The sequence below is a fragment of the Trichosurus vulpecula genome, chromosome 3 (assembly GCF_011100635.1).
Source record: "Trichosurus vulpecula isolate mTriVul1 chromosome 3, mTriVul1.pri, whole genome shotgun sequence".
Taxonomy (NCBI): domain Eukaryota; kingdom Metazoa; phylum Chordata; class Mammalia; order Diprotodontia; family Phalangeridae; genus Trichosurus; species Trichosurus vulpecula.
The window spans coordinates 334,547,832-334,573,362 of record NC_050575.1 but is presented as its reverse complement, the minus strand read 5'-3'; the positions used below and the strand labels follow the sequence as shown (position 1 = coordinate 334,573,362).

Here is a 25,531-nt window from a genome sequence, read left to right as displayed (position 1 = left end):
TTTTTTGTTCTCTATGTGGGTGTAGACCTAGTAGCAGTATTGCTGGATCAAAGAGTATGCACAGTTTAATAGTTCTGGGGGACATAGTTCAAAACTGCTTTCCAGAATAACTGGACTAGATCATAGTTCTACCAACAACGTACCATATTTTTCCACAATATTTTCAGCATTCTGCATTTTCCCTTTTTGCCATCTGAGCCAATTGATGGGTGTGAAGTGGAGTTTTTTTGGTGAGTATTTCTCTAAAACATCCCTAACCTATGCCTTTGTGGAGGTGGGAGATCCACAGGTCCACAATACACATTTTCAGATTTTTTTCAATGTACTGATCAGTTATGCTACTTTCTTTTTCCTCTCTAAAAAATACTATTTGTCATATAGAGTGGCTCTCTGGGAGCAAATAGTATGGCAATGTAATAAATAGAAAATATCAATAAAAATGTATTTTTAAAAACGTGCATTTCATTATGAACGACTTAGAACATTTTATATGGCTACTGATAGCTTGGATTTCTTCTTATGAAAACTATCTGTTTGTATCCTTAGACCTTTTATTTGGGTAATGGCTTTTATTCTTAGAAATTTGAATCAGCTCCCTCTATATCTCAGAAATGACACCTTTATTAGAGAAACTTGATGCAAAGATTTTCCCCTCAGTCTCCAACTTATCTTCTAATATCAGTTGCATTGGTTTTGCTTCTGCAAAACTCTGAAAGTTTTATTTGGTAATGAACTCTTCCCTGTCCATAGATTTGACAAAAAACTTCTTTTACGCTCTTCTAATTTGTTTAATGTTATGCTGTCTAAATCACATACCTATTTTGGAGCGTGTCTTGGTATACAGTATGAGAAGTTGGTTACTATCCATTTTCTGCCAGACTACTTTCCAGTTTTCCCAAAAGTTTTCGTTGGGCAGTTAGTTCTTACTCTAACAGCTGGGATCTTTTGTTTTTATCAAGCACTAGGCTACTTTGTTTGTGTATATATATATTGTCCCTATCTGGTTCTGTTGACCAAATGCTCTTTTTCTTAACCAGTACCAAATTATTTTGACAATTAAGGCTTTGTAGTTTGAGATCTGGTCCTTCACATTTTTTCCCATTAATTTCCTATTATTCTTGACATACTGTTCCACCAGATGAATTGTTATTTTTTTTTCTAGTTCTGTAAAGTAATTCTTTGGTAGTTTGGTGTGGCACTGAATAAGGAAATTAACTTAGGAAGATGTATTTTTATTATATTAGCTCAGCCTATCAATGACCAATTGATATGTTTCCAATTACCTAGATCTGTCTTTTTAGAAAGACTATTGTAATTATGCCAATCAGTCAGATTGAAAGTTTGGTGTCATTCCTGATTCCTCATGCTCTCTCACCACCAACCCCATATCCAACTTGTTGCCAAAACTTGTCAACTATACTTTTGTAACATCTCTTGCATATGCTCCCTTCTCTCTTCTGCCACTGCCACCATCCTGGTGCAGGCTGTCATCATCTCATACCTGGACTATTATGGTCCTATAATATGATAGCAGCCTATAAAACTATAATAGCCTACTTGTTGGTCTCCCTGACACAAATCTCTCCCCACTCTAGTCCATCCTCCATTCCTCTGTCAAAGTGATCTTCCTAAAACACACATCTGGCTGTATCACCCCTTTGCTCGATAAACCGTGGCGGCTCCCTATCATCTCTAAGATCAAATATAAAATTCTCTATCAAATCCTGTGTTTGGAGTTCAAGGTCCTTCATAGTCTCAACTCCATCTCCTACCTTTCCAGTTTTCTTATTCTTTACTTTTCCCTCACTCCCTACTTCCCATCATCTGTGATCCAATGACACTGGCCTCCCTGCCAAAACTCCATCTCCCAGCTCTTGACAATTTCACTGAAATGTCTCTCCCATGTATGGAATGTTCTCCTTCCTCATCTACAACTCCCAAATTCTCTGATCTCTCTTCGGTAACAGCTAAAATCCTAGCTTCTCCATGAAACCCTTCCTAATCCCTTCCAACTGAAGTTCTTTCCCTCTTAGTTATTTCAATTTATCCTGTGCATAACTTGTTTGTACTCAATTGTTTGCATGTTGTCTTCATTAGACTATGGGCTCCTGGAAAGCAAAGCCTGCTTTTACCTTTTTTTTTGTATCCCCATTGCTCAGCACAATACCTGGAACAAAGTAGGAGCTTAATAAATGTTTAAAGATGGACTGACACAGTTCTTATGTGTGTGTTGGTGGGTAGACTCCCAAATATTTTGTACTATATGTAGTTATTTTAAATGGAATTTCTCTTTCTAGCTCTTCCGGATGGATTTTTTGGTGATATAGATTCTCTAAGTAAACCATTCTTTTATCTGCAAAACGTGGTAATTCTATTTCCTCTTTGCCTACCCTTAGTCCCTCTGAGGGTAAATATGTATATTCAGTGAATATGAGTATATATACATATGTATACTCAGTGAATTAGACACATCTAATCCTGGAAAGAAAAATGGATTTAGAGTCATGGTACCTCAGTGAAAAAAAAAGCTTGGCTAGTAATCTGTGGGGCCTAAATCAAATCACGTAAGCTTGCTAGGCCTTGGTTTTTATCCTTGTGTATGATGTGCCTCTTTTACACTTTAAGCAAATTGTAGAACATAAAGGCCACGACAAAAACAATGAGATCTAAGTATCTGAAGTATTCCACACCACTAGCAGATGAGGTCCTCTGTGTAACTCAACTGCACACGCAAAAGCCAAAAAAGGGAAGAAAAGTAGAGGCTATATAACTTGCCCACTTCTTGCCTGAGAGATGTCAAACCTCAGAATCAAGAACCTACAGCAGAACCCTACAGATGTAAACCCCAGGGCAAGAGGCTCTTTCCTTTCTGAAAGAGGCCAGTAGCACCCAGTACAGTAACTGTCATCCAAATCAGAGGCTAGAAGTTGTAGAGACTACAGCTGCCCATCGAAGTGAGCCCAGGAAGTCTAGCATATAAACTAATCTTGCAGAGATGTCATGCCTTTCATGGAACCATTCTGGCTAGCCAGGTGAGGGACCCATCCATCACCAATGCCATACCTTGCAATGAATTTAAGAACTCTCTAGAAGTCGGGTACAGAGATTACAATTATATAAGAGAGTCCTTGGTTTTCCTGATTAGTGAGAGCCTCTTACATCAAGCTGTTCCCAGATCCGGCCATGCTTTTTCCTCCCAGCTATTTTCCATCCTGCACCTGAGAATATATCCTCCTATCCTCTTTTCATCCCTTGATTTGGGAAATGCAATCACACTATCATTGGTTCCAAATTACCATATTCCGTTAACTGCCCTATATTCCATTAACCACAGAATCCTGCTTTTGTATTTGCACCCCTATGCTTATTAGCATAATATCTGGCACACAGTAAGCACTTAATAAATGTCTTCTCATTTATCTGTTTATTATCTGAACTAGATAACCTCTTGAGTAGTTAGGTGATGAAGTGGATAGAGTGTCAGGCCTGGCATCATGAAGAGATGAGTTCAAATCTGGTCTCAGATACTTCCTAGGTGTGTGACCCTCAGCAAGTCACTTAATCCTGTTTGCCTCAGTTTCCTCAACTGTAAATTGAACTGAAAAAGGAAATGGCAAACCACTCTAGTATCTTTGCCAAGAAAACCCTGGATGGAATCACAAAGAGTTGGACAAGACTGAAATGAACAAACAACAACAAAAAATAACTGCTAAGTTCCTATCAGTAGTATATAAATTACCTGATACAAAGAGAAATAATTAAATTGACTGACACAAAATAAACTTTATAACTTTTTACATCTTAAAAAACATTTGCTTTGGAATACATCGTTTGCTTGTTTGACAGAATTTGGCACTGAGTTCACAAGACTGACAATACTGCATATTCATATTGTGAAATCACACTTCTAGGCCACTGAAGCAGGTTGATCTTAATTCTTAGATAAGCTTCTTAATCTTTGAGTTGCATGATACAAGATTATGTTGCAATATTCCATCTCAATTTGGCCATTTCTATAATTCTGCTTCTAAGGAAAATGATATATTTATCAGAGTTCATCATTCCCTTAAATGGGACAAGACTTGCAGGCCTACTGGAATGAAGAAGCTCCTGGACACTTTTTAGCACGGAAGTTTTACAGTCTGAAGATGTCCAGATGTTATAGGCTCAGAGACTTTTCCTGAAAATGGTCTGGAAATAGCCTGAATGAAAGTGAAGTAAAAGCTGCATTTTTCTAATCTTCAGCCCTCTAGTCTTTACAATCTTGGCCATGAAAAATATTTTTTATTCATAGCATTTTTTCTTCTTAGTATTTTTTCAAAAATCGGTCCTGTTGATGTCCTTCCAGTAACAGCAAGTGTACAATACACTGCAGGAGAAATGGTAACAACTTCTCTAGCTGCCACACATGTCTGAAGGACTTTGTTTTCTGAGGACTAATTAGGCTGTTTTACAGCAACTGTTTGTCAGTTCTTAATGTTTTTTTCCATTTTCAACCACACATTTCATTGCAGGTCAGTATGACTAATCCTGTTTTATTATAGACTTGAATGACTGACTTGAAGCAGGTGACTTCCCCATACTAATAATCACAGCAGTATCTATGATAGTTATTGAAATATGCTCTCTAAGACGTACCACTTCTGTACATTTCCTTGGAAACATGTCATTCTTAAAACCAAGAATTGAAAACAGAATAAAAGAAAAATGAAGCACATGTACATGGCATAAAACCCAGCACTCAGTTGACAGAGATACATTCTGTTTCAAAGTAAAATGTTCTGAGTCAGTGTAGAACACAAACAAGACCACTGCTGTCACGAAATGAAACCATACCAAAATAATTGCTCGTCCCAAGTAATTCACACATTATATACACATCTAAGATACTGTAAGAGTATCTAGGTACTTTTATGGCTTCCTAAATACAGCAAGATCAATCTAAAAAGTCTGGTTTATCAGCAAATCTAATTTTGCAAAACCATAAATTCCACTTCTAGGAATTCAGTAGACTGAATTACTAATTGTTCCATTTTTAAAAAAGAAAATAAAAGATTCTCAAGGGAAATACTGAAGAAAGTAAATAGGAAGGGAGCTCAAACAGATCACAAGCAATACTAGAAAGTAGTAACAATCAAAACCATTCGGTACTACGCAAAAAATAGAAAAGGTTACCAGTGGAACAGATTATACAACATACATAAGGAAACTAACATAATACAGTGTTCAATATACTCAAAGATCCCAACTACTTGGGCAATGGCTAACAAAAAATACTAGGAAAACAAAAAGGCAACTGTCTGAAAGAAATTAGGCTTAAACAAAGATTTCATGCTATATGCTACACTAAGCTTCATATGAACACATGACCAAAATATAAAAAAAATCACATTATGAAGCCAATAAAAGGAGCAAGGAAGAAAATACTTTTCAAACCTACGGATAGAGTTCATGTCCAGACAAGAGATAGGAAGGCTCACAGAAGTAAGATAGGCAGTATTGAATATATAAAATTGTGAAATTTTGCACAAACAAAAGCAACACAGTTAAATCAGAAAGGAAGCAGACAACTGGGAAGAAAATTTTCGTAGCAAAATTCTTTGATATCCAAAATACATAAGGAACTGAATTAAAATAGTTGATAATAACAGCCTTCTCTAAGAGATAAAATCAAATGATTTGAACAGGCAGTCATCAAAGGAAGAAGTCTAGACTATCACCTATAAGAAAAAATACTAATAATCAGATAAATGTAAATTGATCATCCATGCATATGCTTTGATCCATCGATGCTATTACTATGCCCAAAACATAGAGATTTGAAGAAAAAGACCCATGTGGAAAAAAATATTTATAGTAGCATTTTTTTTGTTATAGAAAAGAACTTACAGATTCATTCACTGTAGATAAATGAAATGGAACATTACTGCAGGACAAAAAAATGACAAAAGAGATGGATTCAGACAAACCTGAGAAGAACTTAAAGCAAAGGAATTTGTATAAAGTGATGCAAAGTTGTTCCCCTAGGGAATTGTTTAGCTGGGGAGGAAGTGGGAGAAAGAATGTCTGTTAATTGAAAAAAATTAATTTAATTTTTAAAAATATAGGTGTTACTGGCTCTATAAGAATCAGGAGACATAAACTAGTATCCACATTTACATTATATATGTACATGGCATCTATAATGGCAAAAAGCCATCTAGGCTATGATTTAAATTGTCTATTGTCTATTGTCACTTCAGTTTTTTGACAAAATTTCAACTGGTACAGAAACTTGGGACAAGTATAAATGATCAACTTTGGTAGCTAGGTGGCAAGGTATAGAGCACTGGGCTAGAGTCAGGAAGATCTAAGTTCAACTCTGGCTTCTGACCCTTACTTATGGGACCCTGGTCAAGTTGTTTCAACTGCAAAATGGGAATAATAATAATAGCGCTTAGCTGGCAGGGTTGTTCAAATGATATAATATTTATAAAACACTTAGCACAGTGCCCAGCTCACAGTGGGTGCTATATTAATGCTCACTCTCGTCGCTTCACCAAAGTACATACTAACCGAGATCTGGACATGATCTCTGGCATAAGCCCTAACAAATCAGCTTGTATACTTGTTATCTGATACTAAGCTTATCTAAATTTGTCACCAGAATGTTGCTTACCAGCTATTAATTATTTTGGCAATAGCAACTCAACAAGCTGTATACTAAACCATGACAATGATTATGGTGATGATAACAGCTGAGATTTATATAGAAGTTTACAAAGCATTTCATATAAATCATCTCATTTGATGAGCCTTGTGAAGTAGGTGCTCTTACACTCATTTTGCAGATAGGGAATCTATCTAAAGTAAGTGACTTGCTCAAAATTACAGCTAATAAGCATGTGAAGTCAGAAGTGAATGCGGATCTTCTTGATTATTAAATCTACTGCTCTCTCCACTAAACCATGATACTCCCCCATGGTGTGAATGAAGTTCTGATCCGCATAATAAGCAGAATGACACAAATGAAAAAAGAATTTTTTTCAAGTATTTGATGTACATTAAAAAATGTATTTCTAAAAAAAAAAAGTCACCAAAAAAATGGTCCAAACTTATATCATTTGGAGATTGAAAAATCACTATATATTTTTTAAAATTTGGTTTTGGGGACTATATTAACTAGAAATACTTATTTACCAAAATGAAAACATTAAGAAATATTTTAACTCACCTGAACAGCACAACCAAGTAAAAGTAACAGTAGCTTTTTAATTTCTTCTGTACCTTGTTCTAAAATTAAAAAAAAAAAGTTATGAGATACATTAAAGTATTTTCACATACTTTCAACTGGATTTATGTCTAAATAAGTTCCAGATCCAGATTATAATTCCTATACTAAGGGAAATTTCCAGGCTTCTATTGCCTTTCCTCTGTCCCATGCAACATTTTCACTTTAAAAGATCTTTTGTGAACTTTAAACAAAAGTAGTAAAGGACAATCTAAGGTAAAGAAATGCTACGAAAATCCTAGAATTTCTAGATGAAAGGGATCTAAGAGGTCATTTATTCCAACTGCCTCATTTACTTATGGTAAGCTGACTTGAAGGAACTGTGAACTGATCCAACTATTTGAGAGTAATTTGGAACTATGCCCAAAGGGCTAAAAAAACTGTGCATGCCCTTTGACCCAGCAATACCACTACTGTACCCAAAGAGATCAAAGAAAAGGAAAAGGACCTGTATGTTCAAAAATATTTATATCAACTCTCTTTGTGATGGCAAAGAATCGGAAATTGAGGGGATATCTATCAATTAGGACATGGCTAAACAAGTTATGGTATGTGGTTGTGATATGATAGTACTGTGATGTAAGAAATAACAAGGTGAATAACTTCAGAAAAACCTGGGAAGACTTACATGAACTGATGCAAAGTGAAAGAGGAAAATATTGTACACAGTAACAACAACATTGTAGCAAGGATCAACAATGAAAGACAGCTACTCTGATCAATACAATGATCCAAGACAATTCTAAAGAATTCATAAAAAAAATGCTATCTACCTCCAGAGAAAACTGATGAAATCTGAGTGCAGACTGAAGCATCTTGTTTTTCACTTTCTTTGTTTTTGTTGCCTTTTTTTGCAACATGGCTAATGTGGAAATATATTTTGCATGACTTCACATGTCTGATGGTTATGATACTGTTTGCCTTCTCAATGGATAGGGGAGGGACTAGAGAGAGAGAGGGAATTTGGAACTCAAAATTTTGAAAATGAATGTGAAAAATAAATTTTAAAAAGATTATACCTCTTTCAGTAGTGCTCTACAGTTAAGTGATGCTTATTAATTTAATGCAAGTTTGAAGAACAATAACACCTCACTTATGAGAACAAAGGTGAGGAGGAGTGGAGTCAGATTTCCAGGAGATTCATCCAGAATGAAGCCATGAATATAGTCAAGGAAAAAAAGGATCTCTCAGTAACAAACAGCTCTCCCTAGTTCCTCCTTAGCATTTTATTCTCTAGGAGAGCAATCATCACATTCAGGCAATCACCAGGCATCTGTGTTTAAATTGCAGATCACGGCAGAAGAACCTACTGATAGTGAGAAATGACAGGCTAATAGTAGATGTAGGAGACAGCACCAAACAACAGCAAAGTACAGCAACCTTAAGACCATTTAAAGATTGTCTGCCTTAGCATTATGGGCTAAAGAAGATGAAGACTTGCATCAACAATGATTCAAATAATTTAGACAATCATTTATTAAACACATACTGTATCGTCTTAAAACAATGGCCATGTGAAGATAAAAAAAGATCCTACCCTCAAGAAACCTGCATTCTACTTGTGGGAATACTTAAGTATGATAAAAGTTAGAGTGTGAGAAAAGTAAATAAGAAATTTCAAGAAAATACCTCAGCAAAATTTGAAAGGGAAAAGATCACTTTCATGGGGAAAATATTTGTCAGAGAAGGTTTCATGGAGCAAGTGGAACCTGAATAGAGCCTTAAAGAATTAATCAGTTGTCTTCCCCCATTATCTCCTTCACCTGTCTCATTAGGAGAGTGGCCCTCCTCCTTGCCAAAGACAACCCCTTCAGATGCCTTCTTGATCTGTATCCCATCTTTTTCATCCCATCCTGACTTCTCCAACAGACTGGATTTCTTCTCTAATCTTCCATATCTGTCTTCTTTATTTTAAAGATGAAAGTCAGAATACAAGGATGAATTAAATGCAGAACAGCATTTTAATTCCAAATAGTGAAGCTCTTTTTCCATTCACATTCTCTTTCAATGCTCATAGTACTTTTAAAGTTTAGGCTATATTTACTTTCATTCTAATCAGTCCATTTGCAAACACATCACTCCTCCACACTTCTCTATTTCTTTTGAGGGCACCACTGTCGTTCCACTCACCAAGACTGACAAACTCAGACTCATTCCACTCTCACAAGCTTCATATGATATTAAATGGTATTAGTCAAATAAGTTAGTTGACAGGTGTTTATTAAGCACCTACCATGTGCTAGGCACTATGCTAAGTGCTGGAGTTACAATGAAAGGCAAAAGACAGTCTCTGCTCCCAAAAAGCCCACTGTCCAATGGGGCAGACTGAATGCAAAGAACTACACACAAACAAGTGATTTACAGCATATGCTAGAAGTAAACAACAGAGCGAAAGCATTAGCATTAAGTAGGATTGGGAGACTTCCTGAAGAAGGTTGTACTTTAGCTGGGATTTGAAGGAATCCAAGAAGTGGGGATAAGGAGAAAAGAGAATTCCAAGCATGAGAAACAGTTGGTGAAAAGGCAGCTTTCACTGTCAGTGTCACTAGAATGAAAAGTACAGTTTGTGGTGGCGAATCAGATAGGAGACTAGAAAGGAGGGAGAAAAGATTTTGTAGGGCTCTATACAACAAACTGAGGACTTTATACTTGATCCTGAAAGTGAGTTTGAGCCACTGGAATTTATAGGATTACCACACGTCCATTCTACCTCAACAATTTTCACATCCATCCCTTCTCTCCAATCACAAAGTCATTATCCCTAGTTCAAGCCCTCAAAGATGGACTGTTATAATAAGCTTCTTAAATGGGCTACCTTCTTCAAGTGTCTCCCCTTCCTTTTCAATACTCCACACAGCTGTTTAATTAATGTCTGACACAGAACTCACTATATGTCACTCCCTTGCTGAAAAATCTTAAGGGCTCCCAATTGCCTCTAAGATGAATACTATTTCCTCTAGTTGGTATTTAAACACCCCCCACCCCAAATGATTCCTACCTGCCTTTAGGATATTTCATATTACCCCACTTCACACACTGGTCTACTAACTGTTCCCAGATCTCCACATGACAACTCTCAACTCTGAGCCTCTTCATTAGCTGTCCTACAACCCCAGAATGCATTCTTCTTGATTTAACTCAATTAAAACCCTACCATGACTCAACTCAATTTAATGTAAGTTAATTCAAGTATTCATCATTTAAAAATAAGTTTATCAATGCCTTGTATATTTACATTAAATTTATTTCAACCCCCTGGCCTCACCAGATTAAACAAAGTAAAACAGGCAAAATTACTGCATTTGACAATGTATAATATTGTCCTAGTGCTGTCCCCTACCTTTTTTTCTTTTCTATAATGTCAATTTGATCTTTCATCTAACTTCAAGGAAATATGCAATAACACCCAGAATAATAAGTAAACATATATTCTGCACACAGAATAATGCTACATACATACAATGTTATTTGAAAATGTATATAGCTATTACTTTAAACATTTGTTAAGTACCTATTATTATAAGACCCTGAAGTACAAAGATTCTGATGAGTCTAATTGTCTGCCTTTCTCATCAAACATGTTTCTAAGCACTGATACTCTTACCTGCTTCTTCAACGGCTAATATATTCCCATGCCATTATGATCTTCTCCATACCAGCGCTATTGAACCCCCAGCTACCAATGAATACTGTTCCCCTACCCCAACTATCTTCTTCACTCTCATCTACTTTAACCGTATTCCCTCAACTTTCTTCTCTAGATCTACTCTCTCCTTCCAGCGTGCCCTCCAGAATTCCTGCTCCATAATTAACAAACTTCTTTTATCTTAAACCTATTCTCCTTTCTCACTCTAACTTGGGTCTTTCATTGTTACTAGGCTTCCTTCAGAATCCTCTCCAGTACTTTTCTATCACATTGGTTGTACCAAGACAATAATCCTTAGTCTCTACTACCACTTTTAGATTTTCCCTTTAACAACATCACTCAGAAACGTCTCCTTTGAAGTTTTCTCTACCCAAACGTAGCACCTATGCTGTTACCTATCACCCCCAGGAAATTCTACAAACTTCCTCCCTCCTCAATGAGTTCAGTGCCTGGCTGAGTACCTTATCTCCACCTCAATTCCTGCCCTATTAATTTGGCACTTCAACATACATATTAATGTTCCCTCAAATACCCTAACTTACCAGTTCTTCAATCCACTTAGTCCCCATGACCTTAGTCCTCTATCCAACCTTAGCTATGCTTACATATAGTCATACTCCAAATGTTCTACTTCTGTGGCGAGAAATTCTGGAAAAAAAATATTCTTTATCTGACAATATTTTATCATTCCATCTTCCCCTTGGCATTCCAACTCCTAACCCCATTCTCTGTCCTCGCTCTACCTTAAACTTTGTACTTTGCAATCATTCTACTTCCAAATTCTCTTCCAGGCATTGGCTATACTCTCCTACTTTTCCAATATTGATCCCTTGGTAAACCAATTATCTACATTATCCTCTACCTTCAAATCCTTCACTCTATTATCTACTGCCAACTTCATCTTGTCAAACCCCAATTCTGGTTTACTCCTTATGGGATCAGAGCTCAAGCCTCAGGTGCCTTCCCTTCTCCTGGCAGGAATGGCTACTTCTTACACACGGTTGGCAGGGCACATATAATGGCATAAAGTAGTTCTGGTTCTCTTTCTTTTTGCTTTTTCATTGTGTCTTGTTCCCTGAGCACAAGTGAGCAATCCTGAGCTAATATTCCCAGCCTTAGTGGCAGCTTTGTGAATTTGAGATGTCAGGAGCTCCTGGGTCCCTCAGGGGGGCCAACTAGCAGCAGAAGCAATTTCCTGCATTGGAAAAGATGACTACAGACATGAAGAGAGAACTTAGTCTTGGTGTGATCAAGGAGAATCCTTTGGAGTTGCCTGAGCTATGTATGTAGCAGGTTTATCATCTCATCAACTGTGGAATACTAGCCAGAATGACACTCTGGCCTATAGCACCAAACTGGCAAAGGGGGGGAGGGAGGGAGGAAGGGAGACAGGGGGAAACAGGGAGAGACAGGGAGAGAGATGGGGAGGGGGAGAGGGGGAGAGGGACAGGGAGAAAGAGGGGGAGGGGGAGAGGGGGAGAGTGAATGCAAAGGGTAGCAATGTTGGGAAGTGGTGAATGTGCCTATCCATTCTACACAGAAGAGAGGAGCAAGACTGGAGAGGCCTCTCAAAGGGTCAAAGATAGGATACTCCCCTCCCTGGGAGTCTTGGGGAAGGGGAGGTCTTGACTGGTAGGTCAGGTTACATTCAAGAGGATAATAACCTCTTAGATAACCTACTCCATGTGATATTTAACCCACGAAAACGACTGATGACTGTGCAGGAAGTACCATCATCTTTGCTGTAGCTCTGATATTTCTCATTTTTCCTTTAATCATAAAGTCAACTCTTTACATCAGGGGAGATGTTATGAAGTACAAAGATAAAGAATTACCCACCACATAGGACAAACAATGTAGACTCACTTCTTAGAAGTAAATTTTGGAATTTTCTGGTCTTCATTCTTCCAAACTCAGTCACTTATTTAGAAGGCCATTACATTGTTGTCTTCTGATTTGTTTTATTTCTCCTATTTTTCTGGTTTAATTTTTCTCCCTCTAATACTGCCTATGTTAGGTTCTCATATCTCTAAGACTGGGGCTGTCCAATAAAAGCCTTAAGGTCATTTAGTTGGGAGAAAGTTCTCTAAGACCTCTAGGACCTTCACAACAAGGGGTAAAATACGCCGTGAAGAATATTTACTTTTTATGCTTTATCTTTCTAACTATAAGAAATTGAAGCAATGGTACTGTTTATAGAATAAGGTAGCCAATATAACAAAGAGAAAGAAATCTTTTTGTTTCACCATCTTTTTTGGTGGTGAGCAAGGGAGGCAAGTAACACAAGAAAGCGTATTTTACTTATTGTACCTAATATAACCTCAATATAATGACTTTTTGGCTGAAAATACATTTTATTCTATGTTGGTTTTATATAATTGTTTTATGTTATTATCAATACTTTTCAGTCTCCTAAAACTAGCTCATGCAGTTCACATATGGTAGTTCTATGTACCATCACTAATGGGAAAAAATCCACTTCATATTGTTTCAAAATCTAGACACCTTTGACAATTAAAATGACAAGACAGAGTAACCCAAATTGAGATACATTACTAAAGATATTTTAAAAATCAAAATATTTGTTATAAAATATATAAATACATAATCCAAAATATGTGTTTGATATCAAAATACAAAAAAGTGAAAAATTAAAAATATAAAATTAAAAATTAAATAAAAATTAAAATATAAAATTCAAAGCATAAATAATATAGAAAATATATATTTGAAAATTGGACAAGATAAGGAAGCAGAGATGATGTTTAGAGGGAAGAAGTTAGACAAGAATACTAATGATTACTTTGATCTTCAGTGGCCAAAGGAAATGATCCTTAATAAGACTTCCTCCTTTTTCATTTCCCATCACCATCACCAGAGCACAAGCTATCAGTTTTCTTTCAAGGGACTGCTGCTGTTGTTGTTCAATCAGTCCAACTCTTTGTGACCTCATGGGCCATATTACCCATGGAATTTTTGTTTATGGGAAAGATAGTGGAGTGGTTTGCAGTTTTCTTCTCATTTTACAGATGTGGAACTGAGGCAAATAGAGGTTAAGTAACTTGCCCAGGATCCACATACCTATTAAGTATGTGAGGTCTTCCTGACTCCAGACCCAGTACTCTACCCACTGATACATCTAGCTGCCTCAAAATATCAGTGAATAATAGAATACTTGCCTTCTCTGTACTTTTCTGGAGAAGGGGAAGAAGAAAGATAGGACTGCTTGGAACTTTTTATCTTCCAAGTTTTTAAATATGGCTATTTAATCAGGCACATCCACGGTGGGGATGGATGTGATGAAGTAGAAAGAAAGCAGGCTGCAAAATCAGAAGACTTAGGTAGAAGTCCTACTTCTGACACACACTGGCTGAGCGACCTACTATAACAAGTCCTTAATTTCTCAGAATTCAAAGCAATTCTTCAAGAAAATAAGTTGCAGAGAAGTGGCTTAGACATAGTTTGGAATTCCCAAAACCAATGGAAACACAGTGAAATTGATCCCTATCCCTATCTCAAAGACATTTGCTCGAACTTGAAAGTCTTGGGACGTTATTTATCAGATACCACTACTCTTCTCTAAAGGATGGTTTGGGGGCAATTTTTTTAAAAAGGGGGATGACAAATACAGGTTAAAGTCACAAGTCAAATACTATTGCTTGTGAGGATAATAATTTTATCCATTTATTCATTTGAGAAGTGGTTAGAACAAATGAATCCAATAATCATCCACATTCAAAAGAAATAAAGGAAGTTGATAACTTTTCAAGTACCCAAAGATTAAAACTGATACTTCAAATTTAACAAATGCTAAAACTTTATCATTCCCAGCACCTATGGCAACAGCTGATGTGGCACATAACAGATATTTAATAAAATGCTTACTAATCCTCTTAAAAAAATAATGAAAACTACATAAAGAGCTTTTTCTTCACCATTTTGTACAAAAGATTAAGAGACAAGTCAAAACTTTTGACTAAATAATATTTTAGAATCAGACATTAAAAAATCTGGAAGCTGCATCTCTCTTCAACAATAATTTTCCAAGACATGTCTTATTGACCTACTCTGCTATCATTCCTGAATTTACAATGACAAATTAAGAAATCACAACATTAAGTTAATTTTAACACTTACCAGAAAAGGGATTCTTGCCAATGGTTAAGACATTTGGCAAAGACATCATGATCAACTGCTGCAAAGTCTCCTGTAAAAAGAAGATAATCAGGGTCTTAAATTCAGATATATAACTATGAATCTTAAATTACAACAACCGAGCTTTACTTTAGTCAATAAGGTACTAGTAGTCACAAACTAATACAGAACAAGTTGAGATGTTCTATAAGTTATTATCGAATAATTTTAAATTTATAAGGTTAAATTTTTTAATGAAAGGTCATGTTTATAATAGTTTGTTTTTTCTTCTCCTGAAAAAAATGCTAAAACTAGATTTTAAAGTTAATGAAAACTAGGAAAAATTCCCTTTGAAAGAATGATCTTTTTTATTGGCACCTTCTGTTTTTTAGATCACATTCATTTCCAAATACATTATTTGTTCTCCTATTCTATCAAACCTTCCTTAGTTAAAAAAAAAAGTTAAAAAAAACTCCACCCCAACATTGTTCAGCAAAACTAATACATCAACTACATTTTACAGTATATGTGAATATACAGGAATATTAGCTCATGAACATCCTCATAAAAATGAGCTCTTCAACAAATCACATTTCTCATCTCTAAAGTGTTATTTAACTTCATTTCAACAATTTTCACAAAATCAAAATAAGACTATGCTTACATTCTGATACTATTTCCTAATGTGATGAGGAAACAAACAAATACGAAATTTCAACTTGCCGTGTTCTTTAAGAACTGCATGATCTATGTATTTTTGGGCATAGCGAATGTGAGAATTTTTTTTGATTGACTGTACTTGTTACAAGGATTTTTTTTCTCTAATGGGTGACAAAGCATATGGGGGAAGAAAAATGCTTGTTAACTGAAAAAAAAAATTAAAAACCTTAAAAGACTACATTGTCTAATACTACTGAAGTAAGATTCCCATGGTCACTTACCACAAAACACTAAATTCTCTATTAGTTCCAATCTTTAATCTATAATTTTATATGCAACAGGGAGCAATTTCCAAAATAAAAGATTTCTTAAACAGTCAGTTTATTAAGATTCCATTACACTATAATCTACTTATTAAGCATAATAAGAATATTAATAAACACTCAAAAGATGCTAAAACTGTCACCTGTTTTTTAAAAACCAGTACTGAATTTGCATATTAAATAAAGACATTAAATAAATGAATTCCTAATATCTAAAAGAAATTTTACAATAAAATAATTACAGCTAAATATTTCTATAAGTGACCTTGAATGAATAAATTCACAACTCTTCCTGACTTTTATGAGGAAAACTATCAAAGTTGTCACTGTACTTTCTTCAAAAGTGAAACAAAACAGATGGAGGAAAAGGGCAATATTTTGTCTAACAAAGTCCCTGATGGAAGAAAACACATGAGAAAGCAAAAGACCCTTTTTCCTAAAAGTAGTCAAGTTTCCAAAGACCCTGAATTTGTGGGAAGTATTACCTAAAAAGAGGCTTAAATTTTGCAGTGATGGGTCAAAATCATGCCTACAATAAAACATCAACTTAAATTTCCAAGTCTCTATTATCTGGATCAGGGGCGGGGAACTTGTAGCCTTAAGGCCACATGTGGCCTTCTAGTTCCTTAAGTGTGGCCTTTTGACTGAATCCAAATCTTACAGAACAAATTCTTTTATTTTTATTCATATCTTCTATTTTTATTTTTTAAATGAATGTATTCAAAATACCAAAGAATAAAATAAGTTTCAATGAAATAATCCTCCCAGATTGACAGCACAATTAGAATATTACTAAGCCATAAGGGCTAAATTGACAGCTGCTATGCTCATTATTTAGTTCTAACTTCCACCACCTAACTGATGCCACTACTGCACAAGGCTGGTTGGTGAGAGTTTATGGGGGACAAGTACTCCAGTATGTTATCAACAACTGTGCATTGTGTTTCTGTTTGAAGGGGAATTTGTGAATAGTTGCACAGATTGACAATACTTTTAAAATTTTGTCTGCTTAACAGCCCATCATGTCAAAGAAGACCAAGAGAATGCTGAAGGAAGAAAACAAATTTTTTAATGAAGATTGGGAATTACAACATTCATCTTGTTTCTGCTAGAGATACAACGATTTCCTTGCTTTGTGATAGTGCAATATCAACATTAAAGAAATTCAATGCTCATCAGCATTATAACACTCATAAGGACCACAAATATTTTAAATTAGAGGGAGAGGCATGAAAGGTTGTATTGCAGAAAATAAAAGATGACAAGCAAAAGCAAAGACAATTTTTCCAAGCATCAATAAGACCTGGAAATAATGCCAGTGAAAAGTGGCTTACATACTCAAGAAAAAAGGGAAGCAATTCAGTGATGCAGAAATCGTGAAAGAACACATTGCCTAAGTTGTAGGATGCTTATACCTTGGTAACATGTCAAAGTACAAACAACTGCCTCTTTCAAGGAGAACCATAACTGATCAGCAGCATGCATTACCCTTCAACTTAACAGAACAATTTCATATAAGACTTCAAAAGAAAAATATGTATTATTTAATCTCTTTGGATGAATCAACTGATACTACTGTCTTGGCACAGGTTTTATACTTCATTTGGGTCATAACAGAAGATTTTTTTGTTACAAAGAGTTACTTTGGGCACTCTTGTGAACACAGCACAGGGAATAAATATCTTCGACAACTTTTTTTCATTTATTTTTTATTAATCAATTTATTTTTAGCTTTCAACATTCACTTATCTAAGTTTTAAATTTTCTCTCCCTCCCTCCACCCTCCATGCCCCCAAGATGGCCTGCAATCTGATATAGGCTCTACATATACACTTCTATTAAACACATTAGTCATGTTGTTTAGAGGAATTACAATGAATGGGAGAAACCATGAGAAAGATACAAAACAAAACAAAAAAAAGAATAGTCTGCTTCGCTCTACATTCAGACTCTATAGTTCTTCCTCTGGATGTGGATGGCACTTTCCATCATGAGTCCTTTGGAACTGTTTTAAGTCTCTGCATTGCTGAAAAGGGCTAATTAAGTCTATCAAAATCAGTCATCGTACTCTGTGGCTGTTACTGTGTACAATGTTCTCCTGGTTCTGCTGACCTCACTCAGCATCAATTCATATAAGTCTTTCCCAGGTTTTTCTGAAGTCCATGTTCATCATTTCTTGTAGCACAATAGTATTCCATGACATTCATATACCACAACTTGTTCAGCCATTTCCCAATTGATGGGCATCCCCTCAATTTCCAGCTCTTGTCCACTACAAAGAAAGCTGCTATAAGTATTTTTGTACATGTGGGTCCTTTTTCCATTTTTACTATTTCTTTGAGATACAGCCCTAGAAGTGGTATTGCTAGGTCAAAGGGTATGCACATTTTTATAGCCCTTTGTTCCAAACTGCTCTCCAGAATGATTGGATCAGCTCACAGCTTCACCAATGATGAATTAGTGTTCCAACTTTCCCACATCTTTCCCAACATTTATCATTTTCCTGTTTTGTCATGTTAGCCAATCTGATAGGTGTGATGTGGTACCTCAGTGCTTTTTTGATTTACCTCTCTCTAATCAATAGTGATTTAGAGCATTTTTTCATATGACTATAACTTTAATTTCTTCCTCTGAAAATGGCCTGTTCATATCCTTTGACCATTTAACTGGGGAATGATTTGTATTCTGGTAAATTTGACTCATTTCTCTATATATTTTAGAAATGAGGCCTTTATCAGAGACACTGGTTGTAAAAATTCTTTCCCAGTTTTCTGCTTCCTTCCTAATCTTGGTTGCATTGGCTTTGTTTGTACAAAACCTTTTCAATTTAATGTAATCAAAATTATCCATTTTGCATTTCATAATGTTCCCTATCTCTTATTTGGCCACAATTCCTCTGTTCTCCAGAAATCAGACAGATAAACTATTCCACAGATAAAAAAGTATTAGTAGATCCAGATGCTCTCGTATCTATTCATCGTATCTTGCATCAGCAAAATCTCTATGCTAAAGCTACTAGTTTAAGTGACACTTTGCAACAAGTTATAAGTATTGTTAACTATATTCACGCAAATGGAACATGGCATCATCAGTTTCATAACATGCTAAAGTTGAATGATGAGGTATTCAGTGTGGATTTGCCATATCATTCTAAAGTGTATTGGCTATTGCAGGGACAGGTGTTAGCCAAAATTTTAATCTCTGCAAGAACAGATAGTTAAAATTTTATGAAGAACAGAATCAGCTATGTGATTACTGAAAGATTTCTATAGGAATGCTGCATTTCTGTGTGATATGCCATATCAAAATAACTTGAATATTTCTTTGTAAGGTAAAACTAAATCTCACACAAAACTAAATACACACACACACACACACACACACACGGCAAGAAATCCAAACATTTCAAAAAAGCTCTCTTTTTTCAAAATACTTCTTCAAAAGGAAATTTTGGACAAACATTTTCTCCAGGTGGCAAAAGTCACTGATGAGCTGGATGACATATGCAAATCATTTGAAGAATACACAGCTGTTATAGACTTATTAATTGGAGAATACAATGAAAGGTTCACTACCTTTGGGCATCATATCACACTCAAATGAGCATTTCAACCTCACCTATCACCAAGGCACCTAAAGAACTACAGAGGGAACTGATAGAACTCCCAGTAGATGACATTTTTAAGTCATTGTTTGATGCTAAGAAAGATCCAAATGAAATATGGAAAAATGCAGTGGAATACACACACCTTTGGCAACATGGTCAAAAAATGCTTTCTTGCTTTTCAACCACTTATTGCTGCAGATCTACATTCTCCTGCCTAACCTAAATCAAGAGGCCCTTAAGGTCACAAATGACTGACACCTATCTAGAGAAGACCAACTGAGATGGCAGACCCCCATGCTGCAACTAAATATTCAAATACTTTCTAACAAAAAGCAGACACAACAAAGTCATTAAATAGTTAATTTTAAAATTAACAAATAGTTTTCATTTTTTAAAATTATTAAGTACATAGTAGCTAGAACTTTACAAAATAATGTACACTTTAAAGTATATCTAATTGAAGTTTCTTGAATGCGGGCCTTATTTGATTACAGCTAAATATTAATGCGGCCTTCCAAGATGAAAAAGTCCCACCCCCCTCCCCCATCTGGATATTGCAAGTGATTAGTTCAAATTCTACATGAAAATGAAGTAGGCAAAAAGTTTGTCAGCTGAGTCCATTACTCCTAAGAGGGAAAAATGGTATGATAAACCAATCCATGAGAGGTTAGAGATGAAGATGTTATAAAGTTGCCCACCATATGCCACATTATTATATAACTAGGAGATATCCAAATAATACATATTCCTATTAACTGTAATGCAAAAAATATCCTTCAACGGCAATATTCAATAAACCACCAACATTTACATAGTAGCTAGGCCATATATTTTGGATGCCATTTGGTAACAGCAAAATAAATTTTACATGACACTAAATCATGGTGATTATTTATTACTTGGTAATATTCACTCATTCATGTGTTCCACAAACATTTAATAAGTGCCCATCATAAACTAAATAGTTGAGATAAGAAAACAAAACTAAACAAACTCTGTCCTGCCCTCAAGAACCTTATATTCATGTAGACCAAAAAAGTACAAAATATACACAAAATAATTTCAGAGGTAGGGAACACTACCAACTGGGGAGCAGGATATGTCAAAATAGGCCTGGCTGAGAAAGTGATACTGTTGAACCTTGAAGGAAAATATAAGTTCAAAGATGCTAAAGTGAAGAGAAAGTACATTCCACATACAGGGGCTACCCTGGGCAAAGGCATGGTGACAAGAGTTTGAAGGAGGTTGGAAAAAAGGTGAGTTCAGTTTTAGACATGTTGAATTTAAGATGTCTAAAGGGCATACAGTTCAAGATATTTAACAGGTAGTTGGGAGATGTAAGCCTGAAAGTCAGCAGAGAGGTTTGGGATAGATAACTAGGTAGGGATTGTTTCATTCTTTGTACTTTTTACCTAGCACACAGTAGGCATTTAATACTTGATTAACAAAGAAAAGGTTTGGAAATGGAAACAAGTAGTATGCCTATGCCTTCTACTGGTCTAGGATTTTAGGGAAATAAGTAAAGGTAGTCAGAAATTCTCTTGAATGCTTATAGAGTGTTCATTTGCTACCAGGTCATACCTGGTGACAATAGCACTAGATTTGGTTGAGTTACTAGAAGCAAAAATGCTTGATGTGTGAGGCTCTGATGCTAGTTAAGAGTCCTGGGGGTGAAGACTGTTGTCTCAAGGTCTAGCCCTAGGCCAGGTCATAGTGGCCAAGAGTCCTGGTATCTAGGCATTCAATGATTACGTAGGTCAGAAATGTTGTTTTTTCTCATGATCCATGAAGAAAGAAAGAGTACACAATGACTCTCTGAATTATAGTAGGTTGAGGCTTTTCAAACTAGTCCCTGGGTACTGTGAGGTAAGGAAGGATTAGAGAGCAAATGAAACCACCACCTGGTTCTAGTGGTTCATGCTCAACAGCATCATCACAACCTGCAGGCACTGCAGCTTATCTTAGCAAGAAACCTTTTAAATCTAGCTTTGCACAGAGGCCAAGATAGGAACCTCATCCTCCTAGGTCCAACGATAGACAACCAAAACCACAAGAGGTACAGAGAAATGATAATTGGTCCTAGTGGAGGCCATACCTTCCTGTTCACTGGCACTTGGTGGTGATGTCATTAATGCTCAGTAATTCCAGGCAGAGTAGCTAGGGTCACAGGGTAAGAGGTTCACATCAGGGAAGAAGTGCTACAAATGTTTTCCCTCACTGAGTTGAAACTGGGAAAACCACCTTCATCAATCAAGCAACAACAGCTTTGCTCCATACTTTTTATTTAGTAATCCACAGTTAGAATATTGATTGTTGCAAGGACCTTGGAACAGAACAACTATCACAGTGAAGGGTAGGAGGTCTGGGTAGGGAAGGGAATACACTCTCACTCACCAGACCTATTTGCCCCAGATTTGGATCTCAGGATTGTGGTTTCCCTGGAGCTGTGCTCTTTTGCCTCCAGAAATGTAACTAATTTGTGTGTCAGCATCATAATAGCAATATCTGTACAATTCTTTACTGTCACAAAAACAATATCCTCACAGAAACTCTGGTAAACAGGACAATTATTATTATTTCCATTTTACAAATAGGGAAAAATAAGTCTCAGAGAGACTAATGAATGTGTCCTTGCTTTGACCTTGTCTTATTTCGTTTTTTTAAATTGTATTTTATTGAGGTTTTCATTATGTTCAATTCTGAAAATATCTCTTTGCATCCACTACACAGCTTTTAACAAAGCCAACAACCACCACCACCACAAAGAAAGAAAAATAAAAAATAGAAACAAGCCAAGGCATCAATCATACCTGACAAGATATGGCAATATTTCAACACCCAGTCTGCCATTTCTTCAAAGGAAGGAAGGTACATTTTCTTAACTCTTTTCCAGTGCCAAACTTGGTTTTTAAATTACAGTGCTCAGCTTCATTTTTTTGTTCTTTTTATTTATATTTTCGTGGTCATGTGTATATGTTTTCCTGGTTCTACTTACTTCACTCTGATACAGACACCAATTCTGAGACTTCTTGAGTTTCTCTCCATTTTTCACATTTATACATATTCTTGTAATATAGCAATACTTCATTATATTTATGTACTATAAATTGCTTATTCTTCAATCAACAGGCATCATTGTTTCAAAGTTTTTGCTACCATAAAAAGTGCTACTATGAATGTTTGGCATAGATAGACTCTTTCGAGGCCTTAGGCCCTCTTCTTTTATCACTAAGTGACCTCTTCAGGTCACATGGGTCCAATTATTATCTCTAATCAGACCTATATATCTAGCTATTGTCTTTCTCCTGAGTTCTAGTCTCACAGCTGCCTATTAATATTTTGAACTAGATATCCCACAGACATTTTAAACTCAACAATGCCCAATGCAGACTTCATTAATTTTCCCAGGGAATCCACACCTTTTCCAAACAACTGTTTATGTCAAGGGTATCATCACACTTCTAGTTTTCTAAAATGAAAATTACCCCTCCTATATTCACAATGGGCTTTAAAAATTGACATTTAGGATCTATTCCTTTACTCATGGTATATAATAGCTATAAATAATTCAAGTTACGAACTCTAAAAATTAGCTTAAGTGTTCCAAAAGAGAATAACATCAAGGCAGAAATCTTAAATTCAACTTCTTCTTTCAAAAAATTATGAATCCTAAGAGATGCTGTATAATATCCTACTGATTTGAACACTTTCCAGAGCAGGAAGTTCTTGAGGATATTTATTCACTTAATCACTACAGATTACTGAAAAGCACCGTGGGTCTAGCATTCATAAACACTAGTTAATGAAAAGTAAAACTCTGGAACACAATCCTTAAAAGCTTTTTTACAATATTGTCCCATGAAGATACTATACACACTTTAATATTGCAGTATTATCATTTCCTTGGAAAGCAAAACATCATTATAGTATAATCACAAACCAAAATGAAAATGTGAAAAACATGGTGGCACTATTAAATTTTAGCATTAAATTGGAAAACTTATCTTTTGCTTTATTTTCAATGACTAATTACGAGTTTTTATTAACACAAGAAGTGCTAATATTGAATAGTAAAAGCTAAAAGTATACAAAAAAGAGATTGAAAATGAAGTACTGTAGGTCCTGTATTTACCTTCAATACTAAAATGCACTCTGTAAGATGCTATAGCCAGCAGTTCAAAAGCTAAAAACTGCAGAGCAGTAGATGGTGCAGTGGATAGAGCACTGGGCCTAGAGTGAGGAAGACCTGAGTTAAAATCCAGCCTCAGATACTTACTAGTTATGTGACCCTAGACAAGTCATTTGACCCCGTCTAGTGGAAGTCTAGTAGGAAGTCTAGACTTCCTACCCCCTACTGCTATGGTTTTTCTGTTCTAAGTCCCTTGCAACAATCAATATTCTAGCTGTGGCTTACTACTGAATTACTACTGAAGATGTTTCCTCACTTTCAAAACGAGCTGGAGAAGGAAATGGTTTGCCACTCTAGCATCACTGCCAAGAAAACCCCAACAGGGGTCACGGAGAGTCAGACATGACTGAAACAATTCAACAGCACCACAATACAGAACTTATACTGGGCCCAGGAAGCTCTGTTATGAAAACAGATGGGCAATGCTAAGCCCCTAGCCTATCACCCTCTCTCAGACCAACGCTTTCCTATATACATACACACCCAAAGTCAGTCAACGAGTATTTATTAAGCACTGATGTGTCAGGCATATTGCTAAGCTCAGGACACAAAGAATGGCAAAAACAGTCCCTATTGTCAAGTTCACATCTCCGTGTCTCCAGGCTTGACCCAGTTCTCTGCCTGTACTCCTCCTGTGTAGTAAACAACCAAGAATGGGGAGAATATACAAAGAAGACCAAAAGGAATTTGGATTGAATGACATAAGGAAGATAATTTAGTAAATTTCAACGAATGTTTGTAAAGCAGCAAAGCACTGTGCTAGGGGTTAATAAAAAATACATCCCTAAATTAATTTACTTATTTGGTGCCATACCAACCAAACTACCAAAAATTATTTCATAGAGCTAGATAAAATAATAACTAAATTCATCTGGAAAAACAAAAGATCCAGAATATCAAGGGAATTAATGAAAAGAAATGCTAGGGAAGGAGGCCTAGCCATACCAGATATTAAACTGTATTATAAAGCAGCAATTATCAAAACTACTTGGTACTGGCTAATAGAGTGGTGGATCAGTGGAATAGGTTAGGTACACAAGAAGCAGTAGTCAATGACTATAGTAATCTACTCCTTGATAAACCCAAAGAGTCCAGCTTCTGGGAGAAGAACTCACTATTTCACAAAAACTGCCAGGAAACTGGAAAATAGTATGGCAGAAATTGGGCATAGACCAATATCTTACTCCATATACCAAAATTAAGTCAAAATGGGTTCACAACTTAGATTTAAACACTGATACTATAAGCAATTTGGGAGAGAAGGGAATAGTTTACCTTCCCTTTTTGGGAAAGGGAAGAATTCATGACCAAACAAGGGATAGAGAGCATTACGAAATGCAAAATGGGTAATTTTGATTACATTAAATTGAAAAGGTTTTGTACAAACAAAGCCAATTCAACCAAGATTAGGAGGGAAGCAGAAAATTGGGAAAGAATTTTTACAACCAGTGTCTCTGACAAAGGCCTCATCTCTAAAATATACAAGAAACTGAGTCAAATGTATAAGAACACAAGCCATTCCGCAACTGAGAAATGGTCAAAGGATATGAACTGGCAGTTTTCAGAAGAAGAAATTAAAGATATCTATAGTCATATGAAAAAATGCTCTAAATCACTATTGATTAGAGAAATGCAAGTCAAAACAACTCTGAGGTACCGTATCTCTCCTATCAGAATTGTTAACATGTCAAAATAGGAAAAT

General features: G+C 35.9%; 1 protein-coding gene across 9 annotated transcripts in view; it reads right to left on the bottom strand.

The window, feature by feature from the left end:
* CCDC88A (coiled-coil domain containing 88A) overlaps positions 1-25,531 on the bottom strand; it is a 163,069-nt gene that overhangs the window by 99,421 nt on the left and 38,117 nt on the right. For all 9 annotated transcript variants that reach the window (XM_036748447.1, XM_036748448.1, XM_036748449.1 and 6 more), the window contains exons 4-5: positions 15,054-15,123; positions 7,214-7,272 (exon numbers count right to left, since the gene is read on the bottom strand). In XM_036748447.1, coding sequence (XP_036604342.1) covers positions 7,214-7,272; positions 15,054-15,123 — 129 coding nt within the window. The remainder of the gene's footprint in view (positions 1-7,213; positions 7,273-15,053; positions 15,124-25,531) is intronic.